At 44.8% G+C, this 15,335-nt stretch overlaps 1 protein-coding gene across 3 annotated transcripts; it reads left to right on the top strand.

Moving 5' to 3' along the window:
- The first annotated feature begins 103 nt into the window (after positions 1–103).
- stat3 (signal transducer and activator of transcription 3 (acute-phase response factor)) lies at positions 104–14,781 on the top strand. Of its 3 annotated transcripts, none has more exons than XM_062446078.1 (24): positions 104–323; positions 3,154–3,302; positions 3,837–4,080; positions 4,320–4,412; positions 4,541–4,622; positions 4,933–5,033; positions 5,124–5,275; positions 5,637–5,795; positions 5,933–6,025; positions 6,128–6,187; positions 6,490–6,519; positions 6,640–6,733; positions 6,854–6,901; positions 7,065–7,148; positions 7,954–8,052; positions 8,342–8,477; positions 8,608–8,660; positions 9,786–9,880; positions 10,135–10,274; positions 10,349–10,561; positions 10,692–10,734; positions 11,684–11,743; positions 13,293–13,390; positions 13,536–14,781. In XM_062446078.1, exons 2-24 carry the CDS (start codon positions 3,175–3,177, stop codon positions 13,586–13,588), a joined length of 2,358 nt encoding a protein of 785 aa, XP_062302062.1. In that variant the 5' UTR covers positions 104–323; positions 3,154–3,174; the 3' UTR covers positions 13,589–14,781. The 3 variants fall into 3 exon arrangements, with proteins under 3 accessions (XP_062302062.1, XP_062302055.1, XP_062302070.1); XM_062446071.1 differs by having other exon boundaries at positions 11,660–11,743; XM_062446086.1 differs by lacking the exon at positions 11,684–11,743.
- Positions 14,782–15,335: the final 554 nt, after the last annotated feature.

The following is a 15,335-nucleotide window of genomic DNA, read 5'->3' as shown; positions in this document are numbered from 1 at the left end:
TCCCTTTAGTCTTTAATCCCGCCTCTAAACAATATATTTTACACTGGTTGGATGAAAGTATTTTGGAGTCTTCTATTGCAGCCTTTTCATGTCAATCAATTGTTTAGTGGCATTTCTGGGCTGTCGAGGGTGGGAAAGGTCTGAGTAGCCTACAGAAGTATTGTACGTGTTTAAAGAAATTGAAAACAGCTACCGTTTTCGTTCTTACTGGCCGAGTAACGTTTAAATTTCAAAGCCAGAAGATTCAAGTTTCCAAGAGGCACCGGAAGTGTATAATTTCGTTATCAGCTGAAACTGGGCTGACTTTTCAAAGGATAATTCAAGTAAGTGTGAAGGAAGCTCATGTCGCGTAGACTACATTTATTGGTAAGGTTGATGATGCAATACAGTTGTCAAATCATGGATGTGATTACATTGGGACGCTACACAGTTTTTGTATTGACTGTGCACATAGAATTAAGTATCAGCGTGGTGCGGGGAATCCCTCCAGACCTCTATTACTACGTCGTTCTGTTACATAACTACATTAGCTAGGCAAAAGTTTTATTGAGCGTCTGTTTAGTAAAGCACACCTTTTTAGCTTACAGCTATGTAATATTTTTTGTGTGCTAACTTGCTCTGTCAGATCGTTTATCGTCTGCCGTTCTGTCCACATACGTTTGAAACCAAGATCAATTAATTTGCTTCAAGGAAAGCGTCATCATCCGCTGATTAAACTTGAGAGATCATCTATACCTGGAACCTGTCATTCAAGTGTGCATCGGTTGGGCATATTATAATGCATTGCACATGAACGCCCGTATTCAATAACAGGGTCCCAATGTCACACACGCGAAGACAGCCCCTCTTTCTCTCTCTAAGAACATGCTGTCTAGTTCCACGGAATTAGATGTATAGCCTCACTGCATCACGTGTAACTATTTATCCAAGGGGTCAATCATTATAGATAGACAGTCATCAGATGGACAACTGTCACCTGTATATTGTAGTTGATGCTTGTGTTTACTTAGAGTGGTACATGGAGGGAGTGGCCATAGATTGGTGGCTGTGTTACATCACTCATGTTAAGGAAATACATAGTAGAGAAATTACTGGCAATGTAAACTGTATTCACTAACTTCCTCATACTGTCAGTCATTCTATTGTATTGGTTCAACCCATTCATGGAATTTTTTAAACGGCTGACCAGAACATAACTTGTGCAATGGTGATTGAAAGCCAGTGTCCCGGGCAATGTGACAACCCCATCGGACGTGTTTTTCTGCTACGGAAGCAAAACGCACAGAGGAGCCAAGTAGTCAGTTCAGTAGTCAGTTCAGTAGTCAGTTCAGTAGTCAGTTCAGTAGTCAGTTCAGTAGTCAGTTCAGTAGTCAGTTCAGTAGTCAGTTCAGTAGTGTTCTGTGTCTCTGTGCCTGTCGCCTCGCTGCTCATTCCTCCCCACTCTTCTAGAGGACTACCAAGAAGTTAAGCATCTCGGCTGAGACAAAGGCTGTTTCTGTGCATTTATCCCATGAAAGACACACACCAACCAGCTGGATGTCAGCGTATAAACCCTCCCCCGGTCCTATCTCGCGAGGGTTTTCCTCCAAACCCAAACCGACAGTACGCCAACATTGTCGGGGATTTGCGATAGAAAATGATGGGACATTGTCTTATCATCTCCGATGGTAACACAAGAAGAAGAAGGCAGCTGCATTGAAAACTTTTTTTGTGTTTTTTCATAGAAGTTCACATCATTTCTCTGTCTATGGTGCACATGAACAGTAATAGTGTCATTGTTAGATAGTGACACATAGATTTCTGAGGGGCTGCCCCTGTCTACTCCCTACCCACTCTTGAACAGCAGTACGGATGCGGGAGTTTTCAGACTGTTTCAGACTCAAACATGACTGTTTCTGTTTTTTTAATCTTGGTGTCAGGTCAATTTAAGTAAAGACGAGTGCCTTTGGAAAGTAGGAACAGCATTATAGCTTTGCCTGTCCTGTTAGTCATGAAATCTGACGAGGAAAACAGAAATTGTTAGGCTGATTTAATGTAAACATTTTTTATGTTTCCTTTTATAACAGTCACATAGGTGACTTTTAACCTTAAAGGAAAATGAACAGCCCTCTCCTTTCTATTTCCCCTCACTTCTCGATCAATAATATTGAGCAGGAAACAGGAATATTGAGCTGTACATTTTCTTAGTCTCATTGATAACATTTTGCCTCCATTTTGAATAAGTTTGCAAGCTCCTCAACATCAACCGATTTAGTATATTGTTTAGGTTTCACCCATATGGTTATTTTGAAGGTTGATAGAAGGGTTGATTGTGCTGGTTATTGTGGGAACTGCAGCCTAGCTACAGCTGGTTAGAGAACAGTTTGTTCTGTCCATTAGAAAGATGAGAGGGATACCAGATGCTAACAGTTGTTTCAAACCCAAAGATAAATGAATAAGGTGCTTGAGGTTCATTTCCTGGGCTTATAACAGGTTAGCAAGTAAGTGGACAATAGCTTGGCCTAGTTAACTTGAAAAGAATGAAGATGAGGGCCGTGTCTCCTGTTACATTGTATGCTGATCTGTGCTTGTTAGAAAAAGTGATGTGCTGGCAGACTTTCTATCTTGTTTCTTTCTGGTTTCTGTGGTTTCCTGCTTGAGCAGACCGCGTTTCTGTTTTTCTTTAATGTACGAAACCTGCCCTGCCATTATCAACAAGGCACAGTGGCCAGAGGCATACAGCACAGTAGCATAGAGACCAAGACATGGAGCAGCCATGTGTGTCCTGGTGGCTTTCAAGAGCTATTGACCTTTTTCAGGACGGCCCCATCGGTGTCTTATTTCCACGACCTCTCTTCACGTGGGCCCCTTGTAAATGGTAAATGGACTGCATTTATATAGTGCTTTTCTACCTTAGCGGCACTCAAAGCGCTTTACAATGTTTGCCTCTCATTCACCTATTCATACTCTCAATCACGCATACCGACGGCAGCGAGCTACCATGCAAGGTGCCGGCCTGCCCATCGGGAGCAACTTGGGGTTCAGAGTCTTGCTCAAGGATACTTCGGCACATGACCTAGGAGGAGTCGGGGATCGAACCGCCAACCTTGCGATTAACAGACAACCCTCTCTACCCCCTGAGCCACAGCCGCCCCTTGTGTGTCTGCTCTGTAGGTTTGAGGAGCAGCCCTCGGGATGGCCCAGTGGAACCAGTTACAGCAGCTGGAGACCAGGTACCTGGAGCAGCTGTACCACCTCTACAGCGACAGCTTCCCCATGGAGCTCAGGCAGTTCCTCGCCCCCTGGATCGAGAGCCAGGACTGGTGGGTACCGTAGGAGAGCTGTTCAGATGGAGATGGGTTTTCTTTGTAAAGTAGGGACAGCTTTACAGCTTGCCCTGGATATCCTGGTCTCGGGCTCTTTTTTGGGGGATTACAGAATAATGACACTTTGTCTGGGTTTGGCACCAGTGGATTTTTGGTTTGAAAATCAGACCAAATGTACAAGAACAACTGAATTATGGCTTAGCTGTTAGTTAGATAAAACTCAGTGTGTTTGGACTGTAGATAAGATATCACCATGTGTATCATCTGGGTCTTGCTTTATTGCTGGCTAATTTAAATGAGCCAAGACAAAAATAGTTCACGACTGGATGTCAGCATAAGGGACTTTCATCTTATCCTTGTTCCTCATATAATTTCAGTTCGATTTAAAAAAAATATTGATATCAGAATATCACCTTATCTTTGTACTTTGTTTATATTGCATCTGGATACAGCATCGATGAATAGCCAAGTGTTCCCGTAACCAAATTGAAGTGCGAGTAGTCATTTGGCAGCATTCCCTCCATTCCGCAGGGCTTACGCCGCAAACAAGGAGTCTCACGCCACCCTGGTGTTCCACAACCTCCTGGGCGAGATCGACCAGCAGTACAGCCGCTTCCTGCAGGAGAACAACGTTCTCTACCAGCACAACCTGCGACGCATCAAGCAGCACCTGCAGAGCAAGTACCTGGAGAAGCCCATGGAGATCGCGCGCATCGTGGCCCGCTGCCTGTGGGAGGAACAGAGACTGCTCCAGACCGCTACCACGGCCGCTCAGGTACCGGAGCCTCGGGGTGGGAATCTTTTGGTACCTCACAATTCGATTTTCATTCAATTTGCGATTTTTTTAAATCCCAAAAATATTTTTTCTTTAAAAAAATATATAGTTTTTTGATATTTGTGAATCGCTAGAAGACTGAATCGCGATTCAAATGTGAATCGATTTTTTCCCCCACCTCTTGTGTCCAATACGTTTTTTTGGGGTGGGTTGTTGACGAGCCTGTGTTCTCTGTGCAGGACGGCACGGCAGCCCACCCGTCTGGGATAGTGGTGACTGAGAAGCAGCAGATCCTGGAGCACAACCTGCAGGACATCAGGAAGAGGGTGCAGGTGAGACACCTGCGGGGCCCCCTCGTCTTGTCTGGAAGGGGGGGGGAGGTGGAGGGATGGTGGAGGGTCTCTTGGAGAGGATCGTCACACAACACATCTGACTCTTGGCATCTGACTCTCGTCCTCAGGATATGGAGCAGAAGATGAAGATGCTGGAGAACCTGCAGGACGATTTTGACTTCAATTACAAGACCCTGAAGAGTCAAGGGGGTAAGGCCCACCTGACCATGTTTCCTCCTCTACTGTCTCCCGTTCAAGTGATGTGTGTTTTCAGTGTGCCTCTCCATCTACTCCCTTCAACTCCCTGTCAGGATCTCTCATGCAGAGGATAACAAGTCTAAAGCTCAGGGTTACAGCCTTTTGACTGCAGATCAATAGGTCACGGGTTTCCCAACTCTACATTGCTTTGGATGAAAGCTAGATGAATTCAGTATTACGTTATTATCATCATTTCATTCAAACTCCTCGGTTAAAGTTAGGGGCATACCTCTTTACTACTTCCTGTTGTCGTTGTGTTCAGAGTTGTCCCAGGACCTGAATGGGAACAGCCAGGCCGCAGCCACCAGGCAGAAGATGGCTCAGCTGGAGCAGATGCTCAGCGCCCTGGACCAGCTCCGGAGGGTATGCCCCCTGGACCTCCTCACAGAGCCTCCGTAGGGCAGGCTCAGCGCAGGCTTGACTGACACGCTTCCGTCTGCCTCACGTTTTCAGCAAATCGTGACAGAGATGGGAGGGCTGCTGTCGGCCATGGACTTTGTGCAGAAGAACCTGACGGACGAGGAGCTGGCCGACTGGAAGAGGAGGCAGCAGATCGCCTGCATCGGAGGACCACCTAACATCTGCCTGGACCGCCTGGAGACATGGTAACCTCCCCCAGTCCCCCCTCTTCCTCACAGCATCCCCCACCCCCCTTTAGCTCCTGTGGTGGTGTACCAAGATGCACATAAGGAGAACACGTTGGCGATATAGACATTTACATTACATTTAGTCATTTAGCAGACGCTCTTATTCAGAGCGACTTACAGTAAGTACAGGGACATTCCCCCCGAGGCAAGTAGGGTGAAGTGCCTTGCCCAAGGACACAACGTCATTTTCACGGCCGGGAATCGAACCAGTAACCTTCTGATTACTAGCCCGATTCCCTTACTGCTCAGCCACCTGACCCCACTATATAGGTGACACATTGCACTGTAAATATGATTTCCTGTTTCTCTCTGCGCTCAGGATCACATCCCTGGCAGAGTCCCAGCTCCAGATCCGCCAGCAGATCAAGAAGCTGGAGGAGTTGCAGCAGAAGGTCTCCTACAAGGGGGACCCCATCATCCAGCACAGGCCCGTTCTGGAGGAGAAGATTGTTGACCTGTTTAGGAACCTCATGAAGAGGTGTGGGCCTGGACTACTCTGCAATATCAGGGCTTAAATAGATACATTTCCAGAGATGGATTTAATAATTAAAAAAAAAGAATGAAATAGTGTGATGTTGTTATAAACCTTTCATGGATGTGATCTGGCTTTTGCAGTGCTTTTGTGGTGGAGAGACAGCCTTGTATGCCCATGCACCCAGACCGACCACTGGTCATCAAGACAGGCGTGCAGTTCACCAACAAAGTCAGGTGAGAAATGAGCTGCTTCATATGTCGTTTTCATTTCTATCTTATCACATGAACTATCGTGTTGCTATGCACCTGTATTAAAACTGTTATCTCCTCTTTCAGATTACTTGTGAAGTTCCCTGAGTTGAATTACCAGTTGAAGATAAAAGTGTGTATTGACAAGTATGTTTTCCAAACAGCTAGCTGTACCTCTGTCTTGATCATCCAGAAAGCTAAAATATACGATATACCAGGGGTGTAGCCCCCCAATTTGTTCTAAGGCCTGCCCAGAAAACGAAAATATCTCCCAAAAAGTATGCACCGGGTGCACATCGCAAAGTAAATAAGTAAAAAGAAAAACTGAAAAGATGCCTATCCATATTTTTCTAGGCCTACCCAAAAATATTTTTCTGGCTACGCCCCTGCTATATACATACACAATGTTGTTCTGTAGAAGCTCATTAAATGTCTGTCTTTGATTATAGGGAGTCTGGTGACGTGGCTGCTATTCGAGGGTAAGTGATTGTCAGCTGCATCAGAAACTCTGTTTCAGATTTATAAGCCTCTAATCAGACTTTTATTGTAAAGGCACAGAAATGCTTTGATTGATTTTCTCCACCGCGTGGTCACCGTAGGTCGAGAAAGTTCAACATCCTGGGCACCAACACCAAGGTCATGAACATGGAAGAGTCCAACAACGGCAGCCTGTCGGCAGAGTTCAAACACCTGGTGAGGGACAGAGTCTGGGCCCTAGTTCCACATCCCGTACATTTACATGCACCCTGTCCTTCTGGAACTGTTCATGATCAATACCCCCCCCCCCCCCCCCCCCCCCCCCGTGTCCTCCAGACCCTGAGGGAGCAGAGGTGTGGTAACGGAGGCCGGACCAACAGTGACGTGAGGAGCCCCTTCGCACCACACTACCACCTCCACACAGCTCACCATGCAGGCTGAATCACTGAAAGGGGGGGGGGGGGAAACGTGTGCGGTGTTAGGTGTCTCCTAACTAGCGGCGAGGGTCCTGTCTGCGTGGCCGTCTGAGCTGTGTTGTCCTCCACAGGCCTCCCTGATCGTCACCGAGGAGCTCCACCTCATCACCTTCGAGACGGAGGTCTACCATCAGGGCCTGAAGATCGACCTGGAGGTGAGAGCCTTGATTGGCGACAGCCGGCTACTCTGCGTCACCGGGCGTCTACTGAAGAGACGTCGAGCGTAGCGCGCGTCGTACTTCCCCACTTCTGCATGCGGAAAACGCAATCAGTTCGGAGAACTGCACAGCGTTGATGAGCTGTTACTTTGCCGCGCGCACAGCGAGCCGATGGATGACAGTGATTCGACACTCGCCATGCTGCCCACGGCTTCCAGTGAAGCGGCTCGTTCTTCAGCATCTTAACGAGAGATTAACGGGGAGCTCCACTACCTGCTGTTCCCGGTCCTCTCACCCAGCCGTCCCATACGCTCCCCTCTCCACCTCCCAGCCCGTGGAGCATGCCCAGAGATGACTTCTTGATAATCAGCTATGTGCCACACATCCAGCCCCCCCTTCCCTGAGCAGTTCCATTGTGGCTGTGCTCCCACCCACCTGCTGTGGCACAGGAAGAACAGAGGTGGTCAAGTCCTTGAGGACAGTACTAGTGTGTTGATTTGAACACTGTGCTGGCAGCACAAACACAGCACGGTGAAAACCGATTAGTCATGGTCTTTATCACACTGGAGATGACAAACGGGTTATGGGGCGTTCACATGAGGCTTGGCAGGGACACTGGCTTGTTCTCGCTCAAGAAGAGAGTAAACAGTTGGTAGTTGTAACATGTCACTGTCGTTTTTTTCTGCTTCACATCTGTGAAAACATTTGAATGTCAGTCTTGTGTGTGTGTGTGTGTGTGTGTGGGGAAGGGGGATTATTGTGCACCTGACTAATCCTGATGTGCCTGTCTCTCGTGTCGTAGACCCATTCCCTACCGGTGGTGGTCATCTCCAACATCTGCCAGATGCCCAATGCCTGGGCCTCCATCTTGTGGTACAACATGCTCACCAACCACCCAAAGGTAGCACAGCTCCCTCTGGGACAACCACCCTTCCTCCTTCATTTACATTTAGTCATTTAGCAGACGCTCTTATCCAGAGCGACTTACAGTAAGTACAGGGACATTCCCCCGAGGCAAGTAGGGTGAAGTGCCTTGCCCAAGGACACAACGTCAGTTGGCATGACCGGGAATCGAACTGGCAACCTTCGGATTACTAGCCCGATTCCCTCACCGCTCAGCCACCTGACTCCTTCAGTCACCTCAATGCCAGATGTGAGATTAGCATGAACGTTTGTCTCCTGTCCCGTAGAATGTGAACTTCTTCACCAAGCCCCCGGTCGGTACGTGGGACCAGGTGGCCGAGGTGCTGAGCTGGCAGTTCTCCTCCACCACCAAGAGAGGCCTGACCATCGAGCAGCTCACCACCCTGGCTGAGAAACTGCTGGGTGAGGCCAGAGAACCCTCCCTGTCCACCCTGTCTAGCTGTGACAAATATCAGCCTCCAAACCGGTACTGACTGTGTGTGTCGTCACGTTAACTTGTCTGTGGTTGTTGTGTGCATTGTCTCTGATTCAGGGCCTTGTGTGAACTACTCCGGATGCCAGATCACTTGGGCCAAGTTCTGTAAAGTAGGTCTTCACCCTAACAAGTTCTCTGTTCTCCATTGTGTACTCCTGTGGCTTGCTCCTTAAAGCCCGCTCAAATAGAGCTGGGATTGAAGTCCCGAAACTAAAGTCCCGAATTAACCTAACCAATCAATCGGGGCTGAAGCAGTTCCACATAGACCCATTCTAGGTTCTCAATCCGACCTAATTCGTGCCAGGTTCAAGTCGTCAAGATTATTGTGGGTGCACACTATTCTTAATTAACCCGTTAAGGAGTAGCGTCACATATGTGATTCTGAACATTCCAACCGACTATTTTCCGATAGACAAAAACTATATGACAAACGCTATAGTATGGCTTCAAAATTTACAATTAGGAGGCTAACAAGTAACACTAGCAGGTAGTAGCATTGCTACGAGTATTATGCTAGGTTGCTAGGTAACGGAAGCTAACTAAAACTAGCTAGCTTCCGTTTTGGAAAAATAACTCACTCCTTAAAAGGTGGAATGTGGATCATTTCGATCCACAAAAATCAATGTTCATGTGACTTCTTCCTGAAAATGAGTTCTCTTTGAAGCACATACTGTGACAGCTCCATCATCCACCACCTCATTCAAATAAATTGACAAGCCGTGATTGACATGAAAGATACGTAGGTTGAGATCCTTTATTAGACCTTTATTTCGTTGATGAAAAAAAACATACTCACTAAACACATCAATGTTGACTTTTTTGACATTGTTTTAAATAAATACTATGAATCGATACATTATTAGTTTATGTAGCTATGATCATTATATTGGGGTAATTTAGATCAAGACATTTTACCACAAACTACCATATGATTAATTTGTAGGCTAGTAAATGTTTTATTTATTTATGTAGATTTTCTATAAATGTTCATTTTTGATTGATAGTGGTTAATAAAGTAAAATATAGCATAACGCCAGAAAGTCTGTGGTAAATCATTTCTTCTTCGTCTGGTCAGCGTTACAGGAACGTCTGGCTAAGTAACAACACAGACTATTGCCATAGTAACTTGAACTAAATTGAACTGGCTTTATGGAACCGAATCAACTGGAAACGAGTCAGACGAACTGACATGAACCTGGCTTATTCTGTAAATTGTTTTTGTTTTTCTCCCTCAGGAAAACATGGCTGGGAAAGGCTTCTCCTTCTGGGTGTGGCTGGACAACATAATAGACCTGGTGAAGAAGTTCATCCTGGCTTTGTGGAATGAAGGGTGAGAGTTTCTGGCTGTGTTCCCCCTTCTATCTTATTTGCACCATGGCTTACTGGAAACGCTGGTTAGGATCCAAGTTTAAAAAGTTCATGACACAGAGGGTGATGCAGTAATGGGGAGGGGGAGAGGGAGAGACCCAATAACGGCAAACTTCCCTGAGGTCAGTATCCCTTAACCTGGAACAGCATGCATAACAGACACATAACCCCCCCTCTCTCTTTCGGACCCTTTGTCTGTCTATTTCTCTCCACCAGGTACATCTTGGGCTTCATCAGTAAGGAGAGGGAGAGGGCCATCTTGAGCCCCAAACCTCCTGGAACCTTCCTGCTGCGCTTCAGTGAGAGCAGCAAAGAGGGAGGCATCACCTTCACCTGGGTGGAGAAGGACATCAGCGGTGAGGACACCCCCTCCTCTGTCGGCTCGTTCGGTAAGGCTGTTGGGGCTTTCCTGACGTGTGTGTGTGTGTAGGGAAGACCCAAATCCAATCGGTGGAGCCGTATACCAAGCAACAGCTCAACAGCATGTCCTTCGCCGAGATCATCATGGGCTACAAGATCATGGATGCCACCAACATCCTGGTGTCTCCGCTGGTGTACCTGTTCCCCGAGATCCCCAAGGAGGAGGCGTTCGGGAAGTACTGCCGCTCTGAGGCCACACCCGAGTCTGACAACGGAGACCCTGGTGAGTCTTCCCTTTTATGATGGGAATGGTACTTAGATGGAGAAGGACACAATGATATGTTTAAATATGAAAATGTCTTACCATAGGAGTGAACTTCTTTCCAAACACTTTTCTCTCTTTCTCCAAACAGTCACCCAGCCATACTTGAAGACAAAGTTCATCTGCGTGACCCCGTAAGTATCTGTTGGGAGTAAATGCCTGCTTGGCTGTCATGCCTTCTAATGTTACTCAGTGGCCTTCAGTCAGGTCACTGTAATTTCATCTGGAGATCTTTTAGATATGTCCTCAAGAAGATATTTAGACAAAGCAGTATTGTATTTCTGTGTAAATTCTCCATTCATCCCAAATCTCTGAATGTCCTCCACAACTTCTTTGTAGTGGTTGGGGGGGGGGGGCTTGGAGATGGGTGGGGCCCAGAGCGTTCTGTGCTCTGGAGGACTGTTAGCCCCAGGAGAGCGGACAAGCAGGAGTAGCCAGATGGTCCATACAGCCTCGAGGATTGTTTAGCAGGAGTAGAATTTCAGTTCCTCAGTGAGAACAGAGGGAGAAGGAAGATGGAGGGGTGGTGATGGTGGTGTTGGGCCTTTGGAAAGTGACCTGCTCAGCTGAGCCGGGCCCTGCGGCTCCACGGGGCTCTGTGCAGGCTGGTCCATGGAAGTGCTTTCACCATTACTGTGTTTTTAGGCATCCACCGGTAGCCCCCATATACTTTAGAGTAGTAGAATATAATTCTACCTGTGAGATTTTTGTTGAGATCTTATTTTTGGAGATTTTTTTTGTTTGTTTGTTTGTTTTCATATAGTTTTAATTTCTTATTTTTGGAGATTTTTTTTTTTTGTTTGTTTGTTTTCATATAGTTTTAATTTCTTATTTTTGGAGATGTTTGTTTGTTTGTTTTCATATAGTTTTAATTTCTTATTTTTGGAGATTTTTTTTTTGGTTTGTTTGTTTTCATATAGTTTTAATTTCTTATTTTTGGAGATTTTTTTTTTTTGTTTGTTTTCATATAGTTTTAATTTCTTATTTTGGAGATTTTTTTTTGGTTTGTTTTCATATAGTTTTAATTTCTTATTTTTGGAGATTTTTTTTTATGCTCAGTGAGAACATGACCTGTCTCCGTAGGTGTCCCTCCGTGTTCTTGGACTTTCCGGACAGCGATCTGCTTGCAAGCGGATTCCCTGGGTAGGCGCAGAGGGAGGTGGCATGATCTCTAGGGCGTCGTGTTCCTTTGTTTGTCCTTGTTCAGGGGAGATAGCCCCCCCCCTCCCCTTCACTGCTCACCTAAAACCCCTCCCCTTCCTGTGCTGTTCCCCACTCACCTCCGTCTCCTCGGTTCTAACCTCGGGTTCATCCAGTCGTCTTGGGTTTCTGGGTCTGGGAGGCTCTCTCTTCCAATCACATCTAGATAGATTGATACATTGACCGATGGATAGGTACTTGATTCATCCCCTTGGGGATGAATCAAGGGAGTCAGGTGGCTGAGCCACAGGGAGTCAGGTGGCTGAGCAGTTAGAGAATCGGGCTAGTAATCAGAAGGTCGCTGGTTCGATTCCTGGCCGTGCCAAAATGACGTTGTGTCCTTGGGCAAGGCACTTCACCCTACTTGCCTCGGGGGAATGTCCCTGTACTTACTGTAAGTTGCTCTGGATAAGAGCGTCTGCTAAATGACTAAATGTAAATTTGCCGGTTAAACAGGCTGTACACAAGTAGTGTAAGTAACACACAAGTGACATACAATAGTTCAAGAAGACAAATACCAAATCGACTGTAGATCACATAGTTGTCTCCGCTGTCACTCCTGTTGTCTATTAGCAACACTTGTAGTGATCCATGATGACAGCTTGTTAACTACAGTGTCATATCTGTCTTTGTGCTGCCAACCTGGGAGCATTTGAGGAGATTCATACAATCTTGACAGTGACGCATCCTTTGCTTAATTGGCGTATGTGTGATTGGATTTCCGTTTGGAGTAGATCTCTTATCTCTTATCCCTGGTTGAATCCCTGTGGGATTGTGTTTTGCACTCAATTATATTAACACTAACCTGTTAGTCATATGTGCACCCAGTTCTGCCTTCGAGAAGTGTAGCTTCATCTGTTCACTCGTCACTACTCTTCCTTCTCTTTCACACCTGTTTCTCTCTTCAGCCATTCGCATCCACTACCCTCCATATCCCACTGTACTTTGACATACTCACACACAAGCAATAATAAAGCACACAAGAGTCAGGTGGCTGAGCGGTGAGGGAATCGGGCTAGTAATCCGAAGGTTGCCAGTTCGATTCCCGTTCATGCAAACTGACGTTGTGTCCTTGGGCAAGGCACTTCACCCTACTTGCCTCGGGGGAATGTCCCTGTACTTACTCTTAGTCGCTCTGGATAAGAGCGTCTGCTAAATGACTAAATGTAAATGTAAGCAACACATCACAATGAATGTTATATACTCTAACACTATATATATAATAATATAATTATTATATAATAATATAGCACTGCCAAATCAACACAAGTCCATGTCCAGCATCTCCACTTTACCACATGCCATGGTCATAACTGTTGTTGACATGCTCACCATTACTTTCAGTCGTGGTAAGCATGGGTCTGTGTGTGTGTGTGTGCGTGTGCGTGTAGACATAGACTTCTCCTTGAAAGCATGTGTTCCATTGTGTGTGTGTGTGTGTCAGGAAAGGTGTCTCTTTCTTACCGTCTCCCCACGCTGTGCTCTGTTACAGCACCAACTCAGGAAACACCAGCGACCTGTTTCCCATGTCCCCACGGACCCTGGACTCCCTCATGCATAACGAGGTTGAGCCCAACCCTGGACAGATGGGTGAGTGATAGAGCCTGACACACACATACATACATACGTACGTACGTACGTACATACATACGTACGACACACTCTCACATGTTTTCTTACACATGTTGTGTTCGAAACTAGTATCTTAATGGAAACTCTTAACTTTTCTTTTCAGAGTCTTTAACTCTGGATATGGAGTTGAGCTCGGACGTGGCCTCTCCTATGTAAAGAGAACGTTTGTTAGCGTGACGGAAACCTTTCTGGAAACTTTTCTTTTCTGTTCCAACTGACTTTTGTATCGTACACGTATGTGATTTTAGGCAAGAGTTTTGACTCTGTCTGTGCAACCTTGCATGGCTACATACTATGCTAATGATAAAATTATAGGTTATTTCACTATTACTTTGTTTTTAGGCATCCACCGGTAGCTCCCATATACTTTAGAGTGGTAGAATATAATTCTACCTGTGAGATTTTTGTTGAGAACTTATTTTTGGAAAAAATATATTTTTGTTTTCATATAGTTTTAATTTCTTTAAATATCCTGAGTTTTTGTTTGTACAAGAATGTCCAATCAGGAGGATTTTGATTTTCCAATCACACAGCTTTTCAAAGACAGTTATTTTTACTTAGCTATAATGTTCTCTGTGGCATTTCAAGGTTGATCTTTTTGTAGTCCATTTATTTGTATCTGTGTAGTCCACTTGTCTGTATCTGTAAATGTGCTATTCGTGTTTGGGTCTCTAAATGATTTAGTTACCATTGTTCCTGAATTGCTCTTTAGAACAGTGTATCACAAAGAAACCCTGAGGTTGTGAGCTATCTGATGCATTAAATAAGGAGATAAGGACCGAAGTGACAAACTAAATTGGCAAATTTCAGTCGCTTATAAAGGTCATTCCTATGAAATGAAAGGTTTTCTTTTCTCTTCTTGTGTGAAAACAGACTTCATCATTAACTGACCTTTTTATTCTGTCTCACATGCAGCAGGTAGAGAGAGTATTGAATTTAGATTCAAATATGCAGTGGTGCTGAAGCCACCCACATGTGTTTCAGTAGTGAATAGCACTTGCCATTTTACATTAATAACTTTATAAAAAAAAAAATTTCCAAGTGCCTGATATCTGATTACATGAAATACAACACATAAAGTATGAACAATTACTTTAAAAAGACTTCATTATTTTAGATATTATCTTAAATGTGAACTTGTCTTTTTGTGTTATTTAAACAAATCAATTGTGAGCAGTTTTGAGATCAAACTCCTTGCCTCATACTATTTCACACATCTAATCACTTCTGTAATGAGTTTTGTCTGTACTGTATGTAATGGTAAAAAGCTTTCTGTAAATGATGCTGTTATTACTGTCTTAGTTTGAACTAAAAGATAATAAAAACATGATCACTTCCAACACTTAAAACCCCAAAGGGTTTATTAAACATCAGTGTGAATAAGTTATATATATTTTTGGCCTGCAGGTAATGATAGTGTCTTAATGTGTTGCGTATGCTAGGATTTTTTCTTTTGTTTCTGGTGACATCACTGAACTGGTGCTTCAGACTAACATCCTGATACTTGGGAGTAGATTTGGATGACACCTCGATGAATAATAATTGGTTGGATCAATAGTCAATTCATCTGACAAGTTTCCTTTCATTACCTCAGCTCTGCTCAGCAAAGTGCTCTTTGGCACTAAAAGAGCTTGTGTCAGACCAAATGAAAAACACACTAAAATGCTGATGAATCATTTTATTGTGTTCCTGATTATATTGTTTCTCCAGGTTGTCTGCATCCAGTCTATTCTACTCCTCTTCTACTTGTTCCTTCTGTTTTGATTGTTACGAGTTATCATTTTCTACGCATTCACTACGGGAGGCATCAATGGGAGTTTTAGAGAAGCATCCTAGGACCTTTTATAACACAGGCTTTGCTAATATTTAATTCATGAAAACGTATAGAAATCTGATCATTCTT

This window comes from Osmerus eperlanus, chromosome 2 (genome assembly GCF_963692335.1).
Source record: "Osmerus eperlanus chromosome 2, fOsmEpe2.1, whole genome shotgun sequence".
NCBI classification, from domain to species: Eukaryota; Metazoa; Chordata; class Actinopteri; order Osmeriformes; family Osmeridae; genus Osmerus; species Osmerus eperlanus.
The sequence above is the reverse complement of the archived record's forward strand: the minus strand, read 5'-3'. Positions and strand labels throughout refer to the sequence as shown.